At 46.5% G+C, this 23,865-nt stretch overlaps 1 protein-coding gene across 2 annotated transcripts in view; it reads left to right on the forward strand.

The window, feature by feature from the left end:
• SPPL3 (signal peptide peptidase like 3) overlaps nucleotides 1–19,580 on the forward strand; it is a 74,665-nt gene extending 55,085 nt beyond the window's left edge. Inside the window, exons 3-12 of one of the 2 annotated variants that reach the window (XR_010026284.1) lie at nucleotides 2,131–2,219; nucleotides 3,198–3,317; nucleotides 6,539–6,617; nucleotides 7,762–7,874; nucleotides 14,999–15,105; nucleotides 15,734–15,897; nucleotides 16,105–16,304; nucleotides 16,483–16,592; nucleotides 17,566–18,437; nucleotides 18,474–19,580. Coding sequence is in view for 1 of the 2 variants with exons in the window: in XM_063144128.1 (XP_063000198.1) it covers nucleotides 2,131–2,219; nucleotides 3,198–3,317; nucleotides 6,539–6,617; nucleotides 7,762–7,874; nucleotides 14,999–15,105; nucleotides 15,734–15,897; nucleotides 16,105–16,304; nucleotides 16,483–16,592; nucleotides 17,566–17,637 (1,054 nt within the window). In the remaining variant the exon portion in view is untranslated. Of the gene's footprint in view, nucleotides 1–2,130; nucleotides 2,220–3,197; nucleotides 3,318–6,538; nucleotides 6,618–7,761; nucleotides 7,875–14,998; nucleotides 15,106–15,733; nucleotides 15,898–16,104; nucleotides 16,305–16,482; nucleotides 16,593–17,565 lie in introns of both variants that reach the window. The other variant, XM_063144128.1, reaches the window with a different exon arrangement.
• Nucleotides 19,581–23,865: the final 4,285 nt, after the last annotated feature.

The following is a 23,865-nucleotide window of genomic DNA, read 5'->3' on the forward strand; positions in this document are numbered from 1 at the left end:
CATTGTTTCTGCCTAAGGTGGTGACACCTTTTCATCTGGCCCAAGACATTGTCTTACCAGCATTTTTCCCAAATCCTACGACGCCTGCAGATGCATCTCTGCACATGTTGGATGTTAGGACGGCTCTCGCTTTTTATAAAGCGAGGACTAATCATTTCAGGAAGACCAAACAATTGTTTTATGTTATGGAGAGCCTTATAAGGGACTCCCAGTGTCATGCCAGCGGTTGTCGCGTTGGATTGTAGAGACAATTGAACTTGCCTACTCTATATCCAAGCTGAAGCTACAGCTGCCTGTGACAGCTCATTCAGTCAGGGCAATGTCAACATCTGTGGCTTTCAACAGGGGTGTTCCACTTCGGGACGTTTGCAAGGCCACAACCTGGTCCACCCCCTCCACATTTGTCAAGCATTACAGCTTGGACATTCGCTCCAGACAGGACTGTTCATTTGGAAGGATGGTGCTCTCAGAAGTCTTGAAATAATACACCAACCCACCTCCAAGATATGTCAGCTTGCTACTCGCCCATATGTGTGATGCATAGAGACCACGATGAAGAAATGCAGGTTGCTTACCTGTAACTGTAGTTCTTCGAGTGGTCATCTATGCATTCACACAACCCACCCACCATCCCCGCTTGGTGGAGTGAATCTTACAAATGACACAGTTTTTATGTGCAAATTTACTTTATTTAGTATACACTCATGTTTATGGGGGCACAATGTCGGACTCCTGTAAATTGAGGTAAGGGTGGGAACCCCAGGGACGTGCGCAGTAGCGTGGGGGAGGGGTTCCCGCCCAAAAGCGTTTCCCTAAGCTATAGTAGGTTCCGGTTCCGGTTCAGGTCTCCGCGCAGGCGCAGAGCCCATATGTGTGAATGCATAAATGACCACTCGAAGAACTACAGTTACAGGTAAGCAACCTGCATTTCTGGTCACCACACCTAAAAAAGGTTATTATAGAGCTGGGGGGAAAAGTGCAGAAAAGGGCAACTAAAATGCTTAAGGGGCTGGAGCATCTCTCCTATGAGGGAAGGTTACATCAACTGGGTTTGTTTAGCTTGGAAAAAAGGAGGCTAAGGGGAGACATGATAGAGGTGTACAAAATTATGCACAGTGTGGAGAATGTGGATAGGGAGACATTTTTCTCCCTCTCTCAAAATACTAGAACCCGGGGTCATCCCATGACACTGATTGGTGGGAGATCCAGGACAAATAAAAGTACTTCTTCACACAGCGCATAGTTAAATTATGGAATTCATTACCACAAGTTGTAGTGATTGCCACCCATTTGGATGGCTTTAAAAGGGGGTTGGATAAATTCCTGGAGGCGAGGGCTATCAACTGCTACTAGCCCTGATGGTTGTGTGCTATCTCCAGTATTTGAGGCAGTAAGCCTGTGTGCACCAGTTGCTGGGGAACATGGGCGGGAGGGTGCTGTTGCACCATGTCCTGCCTTGTGGGTCCCTGGCCAATGGCTGGTGGGCCGCTGTGTGAGCAGAGTGCTGGACTGATCTGATCTAGCAAGGCATTTCTTATGTTCTTATCTGTGGCAAGGCTCTGTTTGCTAACTCCTATGCCCATGGCCACAAATGGAAATGGCAATGTTTTAAACTTACTGAGTGTTTAGAATGCGGTGGTCTAGCCTCCTCAAGCCCCCCTCCTCTTGCTTATGTCTTTCCTGACACATCTTGTTTACTCTACAGTTCTACAGAAATCCCCAGACTTGTTCTCTGTGGTTTTACCCTGTGGTTTAAGGCCTGTTGAGGAGGACGTGACCTTACTGGCCAAGACTTATTCTTGTCATGTTCTCCTTTCCCCTGGTCCAGCTGAACTAATAAGCTTCTAGGCCAAAGTTTGATTTTATTTAGCATTTTAATGTTGTATTTTTTAGTTTTGTTTTTTGTATAGCTGGCCTGGAAAAATGTCTTTTGAAGGGCAGGTCACAAATATAATATAATAAATAAATTATTAAATAATCTGCTGTGTTTCCTATTTTTGACTTTAGACAGCTGTTGAATATTTCAGCAAGCTTTTAATGTTTAGTTATTCTGTTGTGTTTAAGGTTTTTTTTTGTCACTGATGCTGCTATTTTTGTAGGAGATACTTTACATGTATTTTTTGCCTGTAGGTCCCTTAACATGGACTTTGAGAATCAAGACAAAGAGAAGGACAGCAGCAGTTCAGCCGGGCCCTTCAATGGCAACAGCACAAATAACAGTAAGAGCTCTGGTAGTTAAGGCAGAACATGGCCCCACTGAAAAGAATGGAAAGCGGTTCCTTTTGTTTTGTTTTTGTAAAGCAGTCATTTTCAAAAACCTTGATTACAAATCCCTGTAATAATTCCTTTTGCTTTGAATTAGTAAAGTTAACTTGAAATGAAACATCAGTGTATATGCCAGTGAAATGATGTAACTTTATAACAGCTATTCCTAAAATGTAGGTGAAATTCTTTGAGAGAAGTTTTTCTATCACTGGTAGTTTGAAGTTTGGTTTGAGTATGGTAATCCTAAATTGAGATTGCTAACTTCAGCCTGCAGCCTGAAGCTTGGTTTGATATTGGTAATTCTAAATTGGTGTAAACGTAGGAACAAGTGAACCTGTCACCTTTTGTTCAGCCATGTTCAACTTTTTGTTTAACCTGTTGTTCCAGTCCACTGTTTTCTATTGATTAATCAGCCACAGTTTCCTACCACCAGTGTACATTTCCCCCCACATTGCTATACAGTGGGTGGCTTGTTGGGGAAGATTAGTTGGATTGCAGCAAGTAGGGAAAGGGGGAAGCTTGATTCTTTCCTCCCCTACTGTGATTTCAGTGAAAACTGCCCATTTGAAGCAGCTATTTGTATTGGGTCACCATTAAGAACTTTTCTTCCCAATATAAATATCAGGCTTGGAGGAACATTTTTTTGTGTCAGGATAAATGAGGAGGAAACGGTTAAGCTCCTCCTTCCCACCTACTGCAATTATGAGGATGATTAGTGCCCTCCCCCCTTGCCTGGCCTGGCCCTGCCTGAGCTGCTACTTGGATTTTTAAAAACATTCACATATAGTGTGTCCCTAGGTTTTAGCTGTAAAATGGGACACACATGCACACACACACACACACACACACACAAAATGTACCTGAAGGCTGAAATGTGTGTATCGTCTGATGCCAATAACCAATGTTTCCTTCCTTTTTCAAAAATCCTACAGGTATCCAGACCATTGACTCGACACAGGCGCTGTTCCTTCCCATTGGTGCATCTGTGTCTCTCTTAGTCATGTTCTTCTTCTTTGACTCGGTTCAAGTTGTCTTTACAATATGCACAGCAGGTGACTGTCTTCTCTTCACGCTTACCAGTCCTACACATGGACTAGGATCGTTATTGGACATTTGTAGATGAGATGTTTCAAGCATGCATTTGAGGCTAATTAGCCTCAGATGTGTTTTTTGCAGGCTGATTAAATAAATGTATTTAGTGTTATGCTAGGATGTAACTGCACTGAAGCAGAGCACTTTCAGATTTTGGAGAGAGTTGCACATTTATTTATTTTTGCTTCAAATTCATTCCACCCCCACCCTTTTCCTCTTTAAGTAGCTTTGGGGTGGTTTTTTCATAGCTCTACCAGGGATAAATTTGAGTTCCTACGAATTTATGTGTGTATTTTGGTGGTCTATGAAATGTTAACAGTGCAATCCTGCCTCCCCAAGGTTGGTTTTGGAAGGGGTTAATATCTCCTCTGTTGGCAGAGGGAGCTCCACAGGTGGAAAGGTGCCACTTATGGTTCTCCTGCTGGCAGTAGCAAATGTAAAGCCCCTAAAGCTGAACCATTCACTTGAGAGGCACACCTGTGCTGTGTCTGTAACAAGCAGGAAGGAAACTAAAAAGAACAAATGAGGAGCACCCCCCCCACACACACACCCCCACACACACATTCTGCCCTTGTTTGCACAAGCCAGTAGAGCTGTGGATGAAGTACTGTATTTGCTTTGTCACCATCACCACCACTTAGGATTGCTCAGTAAAGTTATTTATTAGGTAATTATAAATATTTATTTATTACATTTTTGTCCTACATTTTCTCCAAGGAGCTTAGGGTTCTCACCCTTTTAATCCTCACAACAGTCCTATGAGGTAGGTTAGGCTGAGTACTTGTGTCTGGCCCAAGGACACCTTGTGAGTATCATGGCTGAGTGGCAATAGGGGTCTTCCACTATTATTGTATTGCATTCTGTTGCAGGATACTTGAGGCAGTGGAAATGGCTTTTTTCATCTCTGAATTGGAGGACACAAATTACTGCACAGAATGCTAAGATGTCATATGTTCTAAAACAAGAACTTTGCATTTCAAAGAGTTTTGCTAACTTCTTGTCCATAGCTAACCATTCAGCTTTGCTGACTGCCAGTTATGATATTTTGAGAAACATTCTAATTGCTAGAAGATGCCATATAATTGTGGTGTGGAACCTGCCGCCCACGAGCTACTTGCAGCATTCATCCTAATTTCATGTGGGGTGGCAGAGAGAGAGAGAGAGAGAGAGAGAGAGAGAGAGATGGGGTGGCAAAGAGTGAATGACCTCTACAGCACTGTGCGCTGGTTTTGCCCACCCTCAGCCAAACTCCCAGTTGGCTTCTCCCATTGGTCAATGGCTTCTTTTTTGTGTGGAAAAAGATTCCCCAGCTCTGCCATATAGATAATACCTGTATTTATAAAGTCACAGACACATGTATGCTTCAATGTGGACCTGCCCAGTGCTGGGCAGGTCCAAGGACCAATTTAGCCCCCGTGGGCTGCACACAGCCCCATAAATGTCAGAAACGGTGGGGGATGGGAGAGTTTAAAACAATAAAATACAATAAAAACAAAATGGCCAACAGAGCTACTACAGAGTGCCAAAAGGGCCAAAATTAGCTTGTTTGCTCTGTAGCAGCTCCAGTGGTCATTTTATAGAGGTTTTTTTGGAGGCTGAGTTTTGAGAGGTGGTGGAGGACGCACTGGAGTGCTATGAGGCCCTGTGCAGCACAGGGGACAAGTGTTGCCCACCCCTGGTTTAGTTGATTATGTGACTTGACTTCTTTTAAAATAAAGTTTTCCTGATTTAATTGGCAGCAAATTTTAAACCTATTCGTTTTGGTAAAAGTACTTCACCATCCCCTTAGAGGCACCCCCTTTTCTCTCACTGGGGGGGTGGGGAGAAGAGTATGTCTTCCAAGATGGTGTCTGGTATGACACATTCATGCATCCTATGACAACAAGGGGCTGGATCCAGACTTTGTCATACATAAGCCTGGTTCACACAGAATGACCGGCCTGATATCCTTTGCTCCTGAGCTCAAGTGCCACATGGATCTTCTTCCACCCAGCACTTGGGCCAAGGATCAAGGAACGCTTCCTCAGCTAGGAAAGCCTAACTGTTGCTGTGCCAACCCAACTGGCTTGGCACAGCAAAGCAAAGCTGGTTGGGTCCCCCTTGCTCCTATTGAGGAATGATGTCAAGTCCACTTTCCCTAACTCGTGCACAGTGAAGACCAGCCGGCTGAGTTCCTTTCGCTCCTCCTATGAGGAGTAACAGAGAGTTGGCCAGTTCCGCCCCGTCTTCGCCCAACCTGCCTCCTTCCTTCAGTGGGGGAAGGAAACACGATGGGTGAAGCAGAGCTGGCTTGGTCCTCCACTGGAGAAGTGACAGGGACTAGGCTGGCTCTGCCCTGTCTTTGCCCACCTTGCCTCCTTCCCACAACGGGAGAAGGAGGTAGGGGGCAGGTGAAGCAGAAGGGTGTCCATCCACGTGGGGAAGAGCAGCTTCTCTCCTTGGCATGGATGAACCCCAACGCTCACCACTCCACATCCCTGCTGCTGCCTATGATTGGATATGCCAGCAGGGAAGTCCCTCTGTTCTCTCTGGTTGGAGATAGCAGCAGGGGGTGCCCTCTAGGGGATTCCTCCAGGGGCTGTGCAGGCTGCATGTTCAGCACCTGTGCCCTAAACAGTCCACACTTCTGGGTTCAGATGTTCCTGGGTTGAAAGCAGAAGAGCCGGGCACACAGGAGGGAGCCTGCTCACTCGCTGCTGCTCGGACCTGACAATGCCTGGGTTATATAACCCAAGAAATGTTGTGCTATGTGGACTGGTCGAAATGCTGATGTGTTTAGGCTCGTTTCATTAATCTTTACCCATGGAAATTTGTCTCTGCAATTCTAACTGGCCCAGTTACAAAAATGTTGCCTTTCAGAAGAGCTTCCTAGCCACATTGGAGCACTTTGAGACAGTCATTTGAGTGCTGCCTTAAGCACCATTTGTGGGTTGTTCAGGAACATTTTAGTTCTCCGGTTATAATTTATTGATAGCAGATTTCTTGGGCTACTGGTTGTCTTTGACAAAATTCAAACCACTAAAACTCTTTAAAGAAGTTTATGATTAATGTTTAACTTGTGCTGCCTCCAGGATTGTTGTAGATGTTGATATGTGTTCATTTTTACTTACTGTGTTGCTGTTTTTGCAGAATTGAAAGTGGGTCTGTTGACTACGGCTTCCTTTTCTCTCCATTTCTCTAGTCCTTGCAACAATAGCCTTTGCTTTCCTTCTGCTCCCAATGTGCCAGTATTTAACACGACCCTGTTCACCTCAAAACAAGTAAGGAGTTAAGGATCTTTTCTTCTTCTGTGCAGTGCAAAGAACCTGTTGTTGACTCAACAAGATAGGGCTCTAATACTGGTAGAGAGAAAGTTTGAATAGTGAGTCCTGCTGTTGCTTTCCACACTTCTATTGTAATGTGCAAATAAGATGGCCCACAATTTGATACCTGAGTTAGAAAAACCAAATCCATACCCCTGACTCATGAAGGAAAGTGTCTGCTGGGATGTTCTCCTGGGCAAACAAAACTGAAATGAACAGGAGCTTACGCAGCATTTCCCAGCAGATGTTACCCTCTGGGTCAGAGCTGTTTGTCTCCCACCCTCTTGCCCTGAGTGGTGCCCAGAGGCGGCTACTTCACCCCCTGCTTTATGGACGGCAGGCTTCCCCACCCATGGCTGCTCCCACTCTATGGCAGCGGAAGCAAGGGAGGAAGTGACACTCGCCTGCATTTTCTGTTTTATTTATTTATTATTTATTTATTACATTTTTATACTGCCCAATAGCTGAAGCTCTCTGGGCGGTTCACAAAAATTAAAACCACAGTAAAACACCCATGGAAACGTTTTCCATGCGTTTCTGTAACGTTTCTGTGTTCTCTCGAAAACAGCCACATACTTTGCCTATTCTTAGCCTATTCATGATACCAGCAGGTTATTATTGTACAAGAGATGGTCGTGATAATTGTCGACACGTGGTGGGGCATCTTTTCATTAAAATTCCTTTTGTTGAGGAAGAGCTAGTGTAGTTGTACCCAGGTCATTAGCATTGGCTTTCAGATATTATAGGGCAAGGGGTGTGTGTGTAGAGGGTGGGGGAGAAAGCCCATCTGGTATGACAGCTTGGGGGTAATGCTGTCTTCTGAAATTAATTGTTGCCTTCATGGACACAAAGCCATGCTGTACTCCCCAGTGGTGGAACCTTCCTTCCTCTGAGCAGAAGGCCCAAGGATGGAGCATCTGAAATAACACTTTCATCTAATTTTAGGACCAGTAAGATTTGAGGAGAATATTGATTTCTAGCTTTTGGTACCCTTTCTGTAACAAAAGCGTTGTCACTTTGGCAAATCTCCTAGGAGATTGAGATTCCCCCCCCCCCCCGGCATCTCTCCATTTAGCCTTAAACGTGTTGTGATGTTTTCCAGGATTTCTTTTGGCTGCTGTGGACGTTTCACTGCTGCTGAGCTGCTCTCCTTCTCTCTCTCTGTCATGCTCGTCCTTATCTGGGTCCTAACGGGGCATTGGCTCCTCATGGATGGTAAGTGTTGAATTTGTGAATTGGGCTACTAGTGGTGGGGTGAAAATGGTTAGCATACACTCTTCCTGAAATCTGTCCTCAAAATGGACCCTACGCTTCTCGTGGCAGGGTGTCTTGTCTAAAGCAGTAATTTCCAAATTGTGTGGCAAGAGAAATGAATTACTTAATTGAAGGTTTCGGTGAACCCAAAGGCCCTCTCCAAAGAGAAAGCTGCCTGCCGTGTCTCTGCCTGCTGTGTCTCTGCCTGGTTCACGGCTTCCTTCTTTTGACTGTAATTCTGCCCTGTCAGAGCATTGGGTATCAGGGGAACTTTCCATTGCTCCTGGTGCAGTTCAAGCACCAGAATGACCCGCCCTGTGTTGTTTCCTCAGCAGTCACAGTTCAGGGTTTGGAAGGAGACCGTTGAGAGGCAGGCTAAAACAAACAAACAGACAAACACACATAGGAGAGCTCTTGGGATGCCATTTTTTGTCTCTCACATGCTAAAAGTAAATCTTCTGGAGTCTAAGAATGAAGCACTTTCCCACTTTTAATTCAGAAAACAGGGTGAGCCTCTGCTTTCAGGAGCTTGGGAAATGTTGGGATAAGGTGTGCTGGTTAAAATTATTGTAGGTTAGCACGCATACACACGCACACACACACACAGCAACAAGCCTGGTAGCCATAGCTGACCAGGAATTGCATGCAGGCATGTGGGTAAAGTTCTGTACAGGTGAGTGAGCAGGTGGCAGAGGAGAGAAGGAGCTCTCCGTCCCTGCTACACCCAGCATAGAAATCAAGTGGGCTGCTACAGCAAGGAGGCCCCCATCTCTGCCTGCACCATAGAAATGCAGCTTTCTGTCCCTGCTCTGTCACCCTCAGGTAGGCTAGTATAATCTTTTGCACGCTGGTCACTTTTGTGAGCTTATTTACAAGGCTGGTCTAACTTATAGTATCCCACAGAGACCAGCCAACATGTTGGGAGAAGTGCAGCACGGTTGCATTTTCTGTTGAGAACCCAGGTCCTGGTCAGCTCGTAGGCATGACGCCTGCCTCGTCAGTGCGCTCATGGAGGGATAAACAGTTGTGTAGACTTCAAATACTTAGAGGAAATTATTTTCTTCTCCTTGTAAATATTGCTATATTGCTATTTTATTGTTCATCTTCCTTCCTCTCAGCTTTTATCCACATACTAGGACAAGGTTGTGGGCTTGAAGGCATCTGAGGCAGCCATGTGCTGAAGTTAGGCAGGTCTGGATCTAGACATGGCCTGAATGGGAGGCTGCCTGAGAACCCTATGCACACTGCCCTGAGTTCTGTCATGGAAGAAATATCCATTCATTCCAACAATTTGTTAGCCATCTTTTTACATATATAAAACAAACAGAAATGGCAAACTAGAACAAAATACACAGCTCTGAACAGTCGAACTGGCCATTTGAACTGAAGGTCAGACAAAAACCCCACGGCTTTGCACCCTCTCCAGAAAGCCATTTGAGAGAGGGAGTCATGAGCCTCAGGGAGAAGTTCTCGCACACACCCAACCTCTGAGCTATTGATGTCATGTGGGGGTGTGCAGCCTCTTTTGACCTCAGAGCCAGATTCAGTTTTGGAGAAACTCTTCCTTGGGGGCTGTATTCCAGGGGAGGGCCGGGCCAAAGGCAGAATGGGCGGAACCAGACTAGCCAAAATGCCGGCAGATGAATCCAGTTAAGTGTCGGAGGGTTTATTCCTCAGTGTGGTGTTCTGCCCTGGGGGTTGGGCAGACAGTTCTTATGAAACTGTCATAGCAGGTGATATAATAACTTAACGTCTGGCTGAATCTACCATGGCATGAGGTTCACTTGACCTGCTCTTCCTCCATTAGACAATCTTCATGCTTGCCCAGTCTTACCAATGGAGAGTAGTCTTGTTGGAAATATCTAGAAACATACCATTTCCGTTAAACATTTATATATTTAGTGTATCAAGATTCCGTTTATGTAGTCTTCTATGCCATAAGTTTTGAGTTTGTTATATTGCCCTAGTCAGCAATTGGATTTCCTGAAGAATCACGTTGTCGGTGGGGTTGGGGGTTTCTCTCTCAATGTGGCCTGGTAAATGCCGTTGCCACAGATGTTACTCATGCTACAATCCTCTCTAGCCCCTGGATTGTCAGGTAGGAGTGAGACAGTAACCCTCAGGGGGGTGGCTTTGGTTGGAGGCCTCCAGCTCGTGGCCCCTTTTCTGTAGGTTCATTCCCTTGAGCCTTGCAGTGTCTGTGACATATCTGCTTGCACAGGTCTTTTCTTTCCTCCTCACCCAACTGTCGTTTCCACCAGGGGGATATACATGGGAGCTCAACATGAGCATTTGTTGATCAAAGATGAATGTCTTGTGATAAATGTGCATCTGCACTTCTTTAAGAAGAATGTAGACAAATTGGAACAACTTAGTAGGAGGGCAGCTCAGGTAGTCATTGGAATATAAAACGAGCCCTGTGAGGCAAGGAACCCTGAGTGGGTTCATCCTAGAGGAAAGAAGGCCGAAGTGTGAGGTGATGGCACTCCTGAAATACCGAAGGGCTGTTGCGTAGGCAGCCACAAAGACTTGTTGATGAAACCTAATGGGCTTCAGTTACAAAAGGGAAGTTTTCCGTTGAGCATTAGGAGAAGCAGAACTTTGACAATGAAACCAGTTGTCTTGAGGGGTGAGGGGCTTTGCTTTTCAGGAAAGGGCTGGGCAGCCATCCGTTGGGAGTTGGTTTAGCTCTGGATTCCCTGCACTGAGCAGGAGGTTGGACTCAATGACTGATAAGGCCTTCTTGAATTCTTTTATTTATTCATTCATTGCATTTATACCCCACCTTTTTTCCTCCAAGGAACCCAAGGTGGGTTCCACTCCATTTTATCCTCACAACAACAACCCTGTGAGGTAGGCTGGGCTGAGAGTCTGTGACTGGCCCAAAGTCACCCAGTGAGTGGGAACTAGAACCTGGATCTCCCGGCTCCCAGTCCAACACTTTAGCCACTGCGCCACACTGAATTCTTATCATTTTATACTTTGGCTCTGCTAGTAACTTACCTGAAACTGTTCAATTGTATTGGATGCATAGATTAGATGTTGTGCAGACTTCTACTGTTACTTTCTACTGTTAGTTTTTCCCTACCCTGTGCCTGCTTACCCTTCCCTGTACCTGTTGGCATTCTCTTCCCCTCCTTATTGTTTTACTATGATTTTATTAGATTGTAAGCCTATGCGGCAGAGTCTTGCTATTTACTGTTTTACTCTGTACAGCACCATGTACACTGATGGTGCTATATAAATAAATAATAATAATAATAATAATAATTAGAACTAAATGTGTTGCTTGCCAAGGGGCAAATTGTACGTTACAGGAGAAGTAGAAGAGGAGGACCCTGCCGACTGTAAGAAGGGGGTTAAATTAATTTTACAAGTGTTGAAACGCCCTTTCTTGGTCTTAGGTAGGGGATCCTAACATACTTGGTTCTTAATTAAAGATTTAAGCGTGTTTAAAACAACAGCACTATTGACTACCTCAAAGGAAACCTGTATGACTTTGTGAATTGATGAATTAATCTTCAGAACAATAATGAATAAGCTATTTGTAAAACTCCAAATCGTGTCTCAAAATCAGCAGGTTTGAGCTAACATTAGCATAGACTTGAGCTAACATGCTTGAAAAGATGGAATTTTTTTTATCTGCTTCCTGCTGTGCCCCTTGGAAAAGAGGCTGATGTTTTTGTGACGAATCACTGTGGCCTGCACCCTTGTCTGTGATGCTTCTGCACCAGGTGATTTGAGCCTCTGAAATGTACTGGATGCACCAGCAGTTCAGAAACATGTTACTTTGCTAATCTCATTATTTTATTTAAGCTTTGACTCATGCTGTCATGTGTGTGAGCCTTTCAGGTCTCACAAGCTAAGCAAGGTTAATCTAGCTCAGCATTCTTTGGTGAAGGCTAACTGCCCCACAAAGGGGCATTTGCAATGTGTAAGTGGGCATTTTTTTTCACTTGGACACCAGCGCACTAGAAGTGAGTAGCGGGGAGGAATAAAAAGGAAATGTGAGCAACATCCCAGGGTGTGTGTTTCCTGCCTGAGTTAGTGCCGCTTTGCACTGCTTTGGTTCAGCATGCGGATGAATCTCTGTGTCAGAACAAACACATATTTCCCAGGGTGTGGATTGAATTGTGAGTGTGCCTGCTGCTGTAGTTATTCTTTGTGGTCTCTGTGCATTACGCGTTATGGTCCCTGCACCTGTGTGGAGCCATGATTTGGAAACTTCTCTAGCTAGCAGCGCTGTTTTGGTGGGAACCCTCCCCCCACCATCGCACTGGAGAGGTTCCCACCCATCTCCTCAGTTCTCTTTCGACTGCCTTGCTGGACGCATCTTAGGAAGCTTCTCTCTGATCACTTGATCCTTTCCTCTGGATTGCTTCACTTCTATTTTTTTCTTTTTCTTCATTCTTCTCTTCTATCTCTTTACAAAAGACCAAAATATATATTTTCTTTTTCTATTCTCCTGGCTGGGCATTTTGGGGCCTTGCTCCCCGAGCACATGGCACTGAAAGTACCATTCAGAAAATGTGTGCGTTGTGGCAGTAAACTACTTTTGGCCGATGGTCATTCTTTGTGCCTAATTTGTGTGGGAGAAGGACACATTGTTGAGGCTTAAGCTCATTGTATGAGATTTTCGAAACAAGACGCAGTCGCTCAGAGCCATCCTTTGAGAACAGACTCTTTGAGCCGTCAATCCAAAGAAATCCAACTATGGACCCTACTCTGCCTCATCATCAAAGATCCCCAACTCTAACCACGGGTCAATCGGATCTACAAGCGCCTGGCCTCTCAATGGCAACAGCAGGAAGAAATATTCCTCCAAACGGGGACCAGAGGCAGAAAAGGTGAGAGAAGGCTCCAAAAAGTCCATTCTTCCACCCCTCTTGGATTCACCAATCCGGGCATCAGTGGCAAGAGAATCAATACCGACCCCTCTGGAGCCACACTTGATCCCGACGCCCCAGCAGACCTCCTCCCCCTTGAGGAGGGCCTACACAGCATCAACGTGGGATGGCAAGATCCAAGATCCGGAGCCATCGCTTCCTATCGATATGCAGCCACACCACTTCCCGCAGCCCTTCGATCAGGCAGGACCACTCTCACCACAGTCAGTCCACTCCCAGGAGTCTACACTATAGAGACTGGTCCCCGGTTAGACAAAGGGACTGGGATAGAGACACTCTGCATGGTCTCTCCCAACCTCTCCCAACCAGCACTTGTACTACGATAACTGGTGAGCTCTGACCAACTGGGACTTCCTTTATGAAAGACTCCACCCTAGTGGGGATCTCCATAATTAAACTATAACCTTGATTACTTCTCATCGCCAGCCTCTGGCTGTGATTTCACACCCATTCAAGCGACCGTCCATCACTACTTCCCCCAAGGGGGATCTCCCTTCAACTTCTGAGGGAACCTTCATCCTGAGGTCTGATCCAATTCCAGACCACCCACTGCCACCACCACTGAACTCCTGGGCACCATCGCTCTCATCCCAGTCGATCGATGACTACGTCATCTTCCTTGTCAACAGTTTCCTTCACCAAGAGTTCAGAGAACCAAGGGCAGCCAACGCCATCTACTTCATGAGTCAGCTTGCTAATCTCCCATAATGTGTGATGCACAGAGACCATGCAGAAGAAATACAGGTTGCTTGCCTGTAACTGCAGTTCTTCGAGTGGTCATCTGTGCATTCACACAACCCTCCCACCGTTGACTTACCGATATCGATAGAGATTCCCTCTCCTCGAGGCCAGCAAGTCGGTCTCCAGGAATTGAGGAGATGGGCGGGAACCTCTCCGCCCACAGTGCGACGGTGGGGGAAGGGCTCCTGCCAAAATAGCACTCCTAGCTAGAGAAGTTTCAGAGTTGTGGTTCCACGCAGGCGCAGAGCCCGTAATGTGTCAATGCACAGGTGACCACTCAAAGAATTGCAGTTACAGGTAAGCGACCTGAATATACACATATAAGAAAACTACAGCCTCATTAATCTTCACATCTATGGGAGAAAAAAAATGCTTGTGCTATTATCCAAACAATAATAAAGTGTATTCATTGACATTATTTTTGGCTTGCTTTTAAAATGAAATATCTTGAAGCAGGTTAGGTAGATAAATAATAGTAATATGAGCTAAAATAATACAAAATTAAGGCTACGTGAACAGCCAGCTGAAGAGGGCCAGGCGCACCGGACCCTCCCCTTCTGCTGGATCAGCCCATTGGACCATCTGGCACTGAGTGACTTGGGCTCTCCGAGGCCTCGTCAGACCCGCGCCTCCCCTAGCCTTACTCTCTAATATAATATTACTTTAGACTCTTACCAATATGGAGCATCTCAGTAAAGTTTGGATCATGAATATTCTAGCACTGTGTATGTTCTGTATATTTGCAGATTTGTTGAGCCAAGCGCAGCCTCTTGGCCATGTCACCTTTCAAATATTGAAAGAGCCTGTTTCTAGTCTTTGTGACTCAAAGAGAAATCACTCCCTAGATTGAGAAAAGCATATTAAACTATGGATGTAATTAATTGCATTCATAAAGAGTTAATTTGCACAATATATACAGAGCCCAAAACTGGATGTCCTGGCTGCAGAAGTGTGGATGTTTCCTTGGCAAACCTATCCAGACCTAGTCAGGTTGTGGTACTAGACACTGAGTTGGTTCACACAATCAAAATAAACCACCATTGTTTGTTTAAGCCCTATGATTATTTAAGTGATTATTGAAGCCACAATGGCTTATTTAAATTGTGGTGCATGCTGGGTGTGATTTTTATAATCACTGCCCAGACACGGCTTGTCATGTCATCCGAACCCCAGTGGCATGTCTTGTTGGAGGGGGGTAATAACCCTCCAATAACCTTACAAGAGCCGTAAGGCACCGTAATTTAATTTGATCATGCAAATCAGGTCACTGGTAACTTTCTCCAGTGTGAAACTTATCTGTCACTTTAACTCCAAGGCGTGTTGTCACTGTGGTATGTCCTGGGTATAGCAGTTGTCCGTCTGTAACCCTAGGTTCGTTCACCAATAACTGGAACCTTGTGAAGTGATCCACTGTTTTGCTTTACTTCTATTTTGTAGCTCTGGCTATGGGCTTGTGTGTTGCAATGATCGCCTTTGTCCGGTTGCCGAGCCTCAAGGTTTCCTGTCTGCTGCTGTCGGGGCTATTAATTTATGATGTCTTCTGGGTGAGTTCCGAGTTCCTTTGCATCCCTCTATTACCAGATGCAAAGAGTTCTTCCGACCTTGCATTTATTACCTTCTGGCATCTGGAAGTATTGTCACAGGGTGCCACGTAAGGCAGCTGTAGGCACAACCCATGGTGTCGCTGCATCTGTCAATTGTGCCTTTTAAAAAGGTTTTTTCCTTGTATGAAATCAACGTGCGTCACACTTTTCTTTTGTATCATTCCCTGTGACCATCCCAAGTTCACTTCTACTTGGGAAACAGGTTATGAAGGACCCCCCCCCTTTCACTCTTCATAGGGGGAGCACCTTGGCACACCTCAGTCTGACCCAGGAACCTCTAGGTGCCCAGAGAGATTTATTTGTTAAAATATTTATATTCTACTTCTAATTAAAAAGTTCTTGAAGTGGTTTTCATAGGAAAATAGGGAGAAAACTAAAACATTCTTAAAGCATTCTAATGCATTTTAATTCTAAGCTTTCCACCATTTCATTCGCCCTCTTCCTTGGAGGCCACATGGAGCAGATGGTATTAGCTGCCCTTGGTTCTCTAAATTCTTGGTGGAGGAAACTGTTGACAAGGAAGAGGAATAGCTTTTGAAATGCCCTCCCCACTTGCCCTTTTTTCCAGGTCTTCTTTTCTGCCTACATCTTCAATAGCAACGTCATGGTGAAAGTGGCCACACAACCTGCTGATAACCCCCTAGATGTTCTATCCCGGAAGCTTCACCTGGGACCAAACGTCGGTCGCGATGTCCCCCGCTTGTCACTGCCTGGCAAACTTGTATTTCCAAGGTAGGCTTAGGTTTCTTTGCCCCGTGTCCTTCACTGGAGGCTTCCTGGCTTTTTCATCTTGAGTAATGTTCTTGCTGTTGAAATGACATTTTAAAAAGAGGCCAAGGACCTCTGTTTGCCCGCTTGGAAGCCTGCTTCTCCTCTCTGTTGAAAGGGCTGCCGGGGTGGAGGCGAGATCCAATGTGAACCGGGCTCCTTGTTTTCCAGTTCCACAGGCAGCCACTTCTCCATGCTGGGAATTGGAGACATTGTGATGCCAGGCCTCCTGCTGTGCTTCGTCCTGCGTTACGACAACTACAAGAAGCAAGCCAACAGCGATTCCTGTGGTGCGGCGGGCCCAGGGAACATTTCCGGCCGCATGCAGAAAGTATCCTATTTTCACTGCACTCTCATTGGATACTTCGTAGGTAAGGCTGGGGGTGCAGGAGTGGGTGAAGTCACGCTGCAGCGCAGGACTGGACCAGGCATGCCGACCGGCCTGTTTAGGTGTTGATGAACTCCACTGGTTTTGCCCCCCTAAAGATTAACGCAGCCTTGCAACCTGCCATCCCGCGTCACATTGTATTGCCTGCCTTTGTTTTGTAGGGCTCTTAACAGCAACGGTTGCTTCTCGCATTCACCGGGCAGCCCAGCCTGCACTACTGTACTTGGTACCCTTCACCTTATTGCCACTCCTCACTATGGCCTATTTAAAGGTAAGATTGACGGGAGTTAAGTTTGTGGGAAGCTTCTGACACAGCGTGTAACGCACAAAACATACGAGGAGCCCTGCTGGATCAGACAAGTAGGGCAGTCTGGCATTCTGTATCCTGGAGTGTCCAGCCAGGGGCTTCTGGGCAGCCGGCAAGCAGGGCAAGCCGGCCACAGCCCACAGCCCACCCCCAAAGCACATGGGGAGCAGCAAGGAAGGAGGAAATAGGACATTTAAGGGGTTAGCGGTCTGGCAGGACTGCAGGACCCACCACCCAGTCCCCCCAAAGAAGGGCTAAAGTAAAGGCATCCCACTTCCTACCTGGACTCAGAATTTTGCAGAGCCCAAGCAGTGCCTTGAGCAGCGGTAAGCCTATATGCACTGGTTGCTGGGGAACATGGGTGGGAGGATGCTGATGCATCATGTCCTGATTTGTTGGTTGGCCCCTGTGGGAACAGAGTGCTGGACTAGATGGGCCCTCGGTCTGATCCAGCCTCAGGGCACTTCTGATGTTCTTAATAACCCATGGGTTAAACAACCTCTGTACTGTTGTTATTTGTGAACCCGGTTGCTGTGTAAAGCCCATTCAGCAGAGATTAAAGTCCACAATTGAAGGACCTGGGGAAGTTCTGAGAGAACCACTTGACAGCAAACCTGGGCCTTCGGGGGGGGGGGGGCATCCAGAGCAGGTTGCGTTCCACAGGCCTCTATAAACGCAGCACCTGTTTTTGCCTGGATTGAGCTTAAGATTCCGTCATTCAGTCCATCACTGATGGGCCTAAACGTGGGAGATGTGGCACGACGTTTATATGGAGGCAGAATGTAGAAGGCCGTGTGGGCTTGAAGGAGAGGCTATAAAGCCCGTGAAGACAGGGTCGTAGCAGGGAAGAGGATTTGGCTTCGAGCTCTGGGTCTTGCCTCCCCCCCGCCCCCCACGTGCGCACTCACATCCTCTCCCCTTTTGTATCCTTCCTTAGGGTGATCTGCGTCGCATGTGGTCTGAACCATTCCACTCCAAGTCCAGCAGCTCACGTTTCTTAGAGGTATGATGGAACGGATGGAAAGTGACCGGAACTTCTACCTGGTCCTTTTTTTTTGGCTCACAGCTTGGTTGTCCGTCCCTGAGGCTGGGCTGGTACTCAGGAGAATTGCCCGTTTGTGGAACTTGCACCCAGGACTTGCTGTATCTAAAGGAGGAAAGAGCAAAGGTGTGGGGAGCCTTCCCCCTCCCCTCCCCCTCCCCCTTCTCCCCCCCCCCATCCCTAGTTGGAACTGGAGACAGTTTGCAACAGCAGCCGCCTGCCTCCGTCTTCTTCCTTCCCCTCCATCTGTTTACGGATTAGTGCCAGATCATCAGGTGTTTCTGCGGGGAGGAGGAGGCAGAGTTTCTGGTGAAAACGGCACAGAGTCGTTGAACATGGGAACACTACAAGAAAAAATGGCTGCTGCACTTGGAGTTTCCTGGAAACCCCCGCAAGTACTTTGGAACCAGTTTTTCTGTTGGACTCCGGTTTCAGAGAGAACTGAGACAGAAGTTCTGTCGCTATAATCTTTTTTTTTTTCCTTTTGAATTTATTAAATATTTTCTGTGGTGTGAGGTGACTTATTAAATCCACAGACATTGAGTGACTTCTTGCAGTACACAATATAAAGACTTTGTTGTAACTAGATACATTTTCACCCAGATGTCATGTTGCAGTGAAAAAGGGCACGTCTTTTATACACACACACGCATACGCATACACGCACGCACGCACGCACACATGCATATATATATGTGTGTATGTATGTGTGTGTGTGTGTGTGTGTGTGTGTGTATATATATATATATATATATGCATATGCATATGTATATGCATATATATATGCATATGCATATGCAAAGGAAAGACCTGCTAGGATCATGCTTTGTAGCTGACAGGGGCTTGCTGTAATTTTTAGCATGTAGAGCAGTTTACTATGGCTTTCTTGTATATGAATCTGCAAATATGCTGCTGTCTCTTCTCCACCCAACCCCCCCACCCCAACCCCAGCTCCATGAGTGAATCTTCAGTTTAAAAAACCAAGTGTAGTATTTTGTACTTGAGTGTACTCCTGGATTTTAGGGGACTGTTTGATTTTCCATCAATGTAGCAAACCCAGGGGAGGGAGAAAGCTGAAGCCCGTCACCTCCTGCCCCCCCCTTTTTGTTTGCGGGTTTGTTTGTTTTTTACAACTTATCCATTACAGGTTTTTAGTCGCTCCCTTCTTGACCCAATGCATGTATTATAGCAGCCGTTGTCTTTGTGCGTTCTGATCATAGTAATGTATGACTTGTAAATACATTTTTTCTATTTTCTATTTTTTGTATTATTTTTGGCATTGTTTCAATTAGTGTGCTGTATTCCACCCCCCACCCCCCATCCCCTGACATTTAAAAGAGTGAGAGCAAGAGAAGGGAGGGAGCAAGAAAATCCTGTCCTCTGCTGTTGTGATTGGTCAAAGTTTGTGATGACCTGCTTTGTACCTGGGATTCTCTTAAAATGTGGACTTTTATAACCACATTGTCCTGGTTATGTTATTTTAACTCTGAACGATCAATTGTTTTAAAGGTTCCTAGGATGATTCTCCTCTTTTCTGTTGAAGTGAAAGTTTCCTTTTTGCAAACTGTTTTAATTCTGAGTCCTGGTAGGAAGGTACCTTTCATTTAGCCCTTCTTTTGGGGGACTGGGTGGTGGGTCCTGCAGTCCTGTCAGACCGCTAACCCCTTAAACGTCCTATTTCCTCCTCCTCCTCTTCTTCCTTGCTGCTCCCCATGTGCTTTGGGGGTGGGCTGTGGGCTGTGGCCGGCTTGCCGGCTGCCCAGAAGCCCCTGGCTGGACACTCCAGGATATAGAATGCCAGATTGCCCCACTTGTCTGATCCAGCAGGGCTCCTCTTATGTTTTGTGCGTTACAAACTGCCTTGAGGAGTGATACAGGAGCAGAAGATATTAAATAATTATGGAAACCCACCTATTTTATTTATTTATTTCATACACTTATATGCCACCTTTCTTCCATCCTGGAATTCAAGAGCACTTACAAGATGGGGGATACTTGGCTCAGCAGTACTACAAACGAGAAGGATCTTGGAATTGTTGTAGATCGCAAGCGGAATAGGAGCCAATAGTGCGATATGGCTGCAAGAAAGGCAAATGCTATTTTGGGCTGCATTAATAGAAGTATAGCTTCCAAATCACGTGAGGTACTGGTTCCTCTCTATTCGGCCCTGGTTAGGCCTCATCTAGAGTATTGCGCCCAGTTCTGGGCTCCACAATTCAAGAAGGACGCAGACAAGCTGGAGCGTGTTCAGAGGAGGGCAACCACGATGATCAGGGGTCTGGAAACAAAGCCCTATGAAGAGAGACTGAAAGAACTGGGCATGTTTAGCCTGGAGAAGAGAAGACTGAGGGGAGACATGATAGCACTCTTCAAATACTTAAAAGGTTGTCACACAGAGGAGGGCCAGGATCTCTTCTCGATCCTCCCAGAGTGCAGGACACGGAATAACGGGCTCAAGTTAAAGGAAACCAGATTCCAGCTGGACATCAGGAAAAACTTCCTGACTGTTAGAGCAGTATGACAATGGAATCAGTTACCTAGGGAGGTGATGGGCTCTCCCACACTACAGGCCTTCAAGAGGCAGCTGGACAGCCATCTGTCAGGGATGCTTTAGGGTGGGTTCCTGCATTGAGCAGGGGGTTGGACTCGATGGCCTTGTAGGCCCCTTCCAACTCTGCTATTCTATGATTCTATGGAGCTCCCAGCCTCTCTCCTCTCTAAGCCCTGACCAGACCCAGACTCTGCCTGGCATCAGCAAGGTGGCTGCACCAGGTGCCTTCGGATCATGCCCTGGTCAAACAGCTTCTCAGGAGAAAAAGTTGAAATGTTGGTCTCTTTTTCTTTTTGTTAAAAAACAATTATGGAGCTTTAAACTTTTGTATTAACAAGTTTAACTTAGACCTGGTTGGCTAGTTTAAACTGATTTTGCTAACATCTGCACAGATTTTTGCATAACATTTCTCACTAAATTAATTCAGGCTCAAGTCGGCTTTATCCTGAAATGTCTTTGTTTTGCACTTCAGTTCTTGCTTACCCACCTTATGGACACAATATTTTTAGTGCATTTTTTCAGCAGACATTGAACAGACCACAGTACCAACTTCTTTTGGAAAGGAACCACAGTGCAATTAATGGCTTATGGGCAGGAGTTAACTTGCCAAACTGAGGGCTCCTTTTAGTGGGGTGCAGTATGGTGAATTTGTGTGTGTGACGGAGTTGTGAAGAACCATTCAGTTTCGCCTCCTCTGCAAAAGCTTTTATTAAGCGAAGGAAACATCACAGTTATGTGTGCTATGTAACCGTCTCCTAGATGGACACACCTAGTTTTGTGTGCAACATCTTCACTTAATACGTGCGATTTATTCTAATATTTGCTTGCTATGCGTAACTTACGTATCCCAAAGTCAACAAAAGTTGGACCCCCCCCCCCCCATCAAGAGCTGCAAAGCAGTGGAGGCCCCGGGGCGTGCTCTTGGGCTGCTGTCAGCCAGTGAAACATGCTAAAGGACTCTGCACCAACTCCAAGATTCAGTTTGGACCCTGATTCAGGCAGCTGCCTGATTTGACTCCAGCCCATCCAGTGGTCCACCCCGTTCAACTCCGGTTTAATCCCTGAGCTTTGTGAAAACTGAAGCTTTGTGCCTCCCTTTGACTAGCATGTGACATCTGCAACAGCTGTTTGTCAGAACTGGGTGAAATTTGCAGGCTGGGAAGCTGCTTATGAGGCATTACGCCTGTGAAATTTGAGACAAATATGTGCAGGAGCTTTTGTGCTAACTGCCTTTAAAGTTTGGTTTTTAAATAAAGGGAACCGTTGATTACTTTTTTATTTCCTGGCAGAATTGGGTGAAATTTGCAGGCATAGTGGTCTCTTCTGAAGGAATCAAGCCTGACATATTTCAGGTGAATAAGTGCAGGAGGTTTTGTGGAAGAACAGCTTTTAATTTAGGAGCGTCCCCACAAAGGACGTTCCCATCCCCCTACATGTTTTGTGGGCAATTGTTGTGAACATGACATACAGAGCTAAGAAACATGCAAAATTTCAGAAGGATAGGTGCAGTGCTTTTTGTGGAAGGAGAATCTTCATGTGATTCGCTTCAACTTCCTGCCCTCTATAGGGTTTTTTTGTATGAAGACGCAATATGCCATTGAGGTGTCCCTAGGTAAGAAACCTGCAACATTTCAGAGGGATGGGGTAGAGGTAAAGGTGTTATGAGGAATGAGAAACAGGTTAAGGCATGTTTTGTTTTCTGCTCAACTGCAACCCAAGTCACAGAAAGTGCAAAAAGACAAAGGTGGATGATGGATGTGAAGTATTGGAAGGAAAGCAGTGTCTTCTTCAAACAATCCATCTGGATCTTCTAACAGCCTTCCTCATTGTAGTGCCCCCTGATGTTTTGGACAACAACACCCAGCAGCCCCATCCTTGATTACCACCAGTCAGGGATAATGGGAGTTGTAGTCTAAACCATTTGGAGATTGCCATGTTGAGGAAGCAGCTACTTATTCTCATTTTGCTGTTTTTTTTAAAAAAATTAAAGTACTGTACAGTGCACACAGAAAACAAACCATTTCACCATGGTGGCAAACCTCGTGCTCCTCTGGGAAGAAGTCTGTGTCGATGCCAGCAGTGGTAGCTCCATGCGTGGAAGAGGCAGGAGAGGGCAGCATGCTAGACATTGGGACTCCTGGTGTGGTTGAGTTGATGACACAGGATGGAGAAGATCTCCTCCTTCACAGGCCAGAGGAGGCAGCATTTTCAGCGGCTCTGTGGAGAGGAGACGGAGGCACCAGTACCACCAGCTGCTCTGTCCCATTTCCCGCTGCTCCTCTGTGGTGCTGGAGTGGACCCAGAGTTTAGACTCTGGTTCTGGGTTCAGAGAGAGAGCATGGTTTGGGACTGCTTTGAGGTGGCAGCCTATCCCAGCTATGCTGCTTGCTTGCACTGCAGAAAGTAACTGAGCAGGGGAAAGCAACCGCCACAAGTCTGCTTCTACCGGTGGAGCTTCACGTACCTGATGCTGCAACACCTAGCAAAGCAAAAGAGCTGCACACGCATTGGCGAGACTCAGCAATGGGATGTGTCCAGGATTCGTGGGTTTGGCTTGAAGCCCTTCCTGGAGGCCTGCACTGCCCTCCTCTGTGAGGTGATCCCTGTGGACAAGAGTCTAGAGAGACAGATGGGCAATGTCCTAGTCATTGGTGATTCCCTGGCAGTTGGCCACTTCTGAGGAGAGGTGTATGGTGTGGTCCAGCATACAGAATGTTTGGAGCCATGTGTCAGGAAAGGGTGTCATGTGTGAACTGAGGGTCAAGGGGAGGCTTTGCAGCTCCAGCACCAGTGCGAGGTGGCAGACCATGGTGGTGAGGGAGGCCCAGGCAGGAGGCAGATGATGGGGATGGGGGAGATGGGCACACCCCTTTTCACAGCAGCAGCAGTAGTAGTGGTAGCTCTGCCCACTGATCCAGACCCCCTCTGAGTGCCACATGGGGGATGGGAGGGCTTGTGGGCAGTGCCGAGGCAGAGAGGGGGAGCAATCCAGCCACACTACGGCACACACACCCATTCCCTGGTGGTGTCAGTGAAGGGGCCTTCGTGCGACTCCTGCCAGTGCTGGGCAGCCTTCTACCCTTCACGCCTGGTGCTGGGCCAGGTGGCACCAGAGCCGCTCTCGCGCCCACCAACCAGCCTCCCCACTGGAGGTTGCTTTTGACGGTCGGCGGCGCCATTATCCCCAATTGCATCTTCTTGGGCGCAGACCTGGTTGAGCAGCTGGTGTCCCCCAAAGTGAACCTTCCACGCCTTGCCTTGCCCACCTTGAACACCTCTGGGTGGAGGCCACGCTTCCTCGGCCGTGGGGCCTCTGTCTGCTGCTTTAGTGCTGCAGCCTGCGTTTGAAAGCTCTGCCTGCCTGCCAGTGCGGACCACTGCTGCCCTCTCAAGTGTAGGAACAGACTTGGAAACCATCTAGTTGGAATAAGCAAGGATGAGGAATAGGCTGGATTGAACTGGAATCACAAGTTAATGTACGCAAAACTCAAAACTCCCCCCTCTCTAACAGAGTGGGTTACTGTACAATATTTTAATTCACAGCAGTGTGTGTGTGTGTGTGTGTGTGTGTGTGTGTGTGTGTGAAATAAAACTATCCACACAACACACTGAGTAAAAAAAATGAAACTACTGAGAGTTCAGTA

Source organism: Elgaria multicarinata, chromosome 18 (genome assembly GCF_023053635.1).
Source record: "Elgaria multicarinata webbii isolate HBS135686 ecotype San Diego chromosome 18, rElgMul1.1.pri, whole genome shotgun sequence".
Taxonomy (NCBI): Eukaryota; Metazoa; Chordata; class Lepidosauria; order Squamata; family Anguidae; genus Elgaria; species Elgaria multicarinata.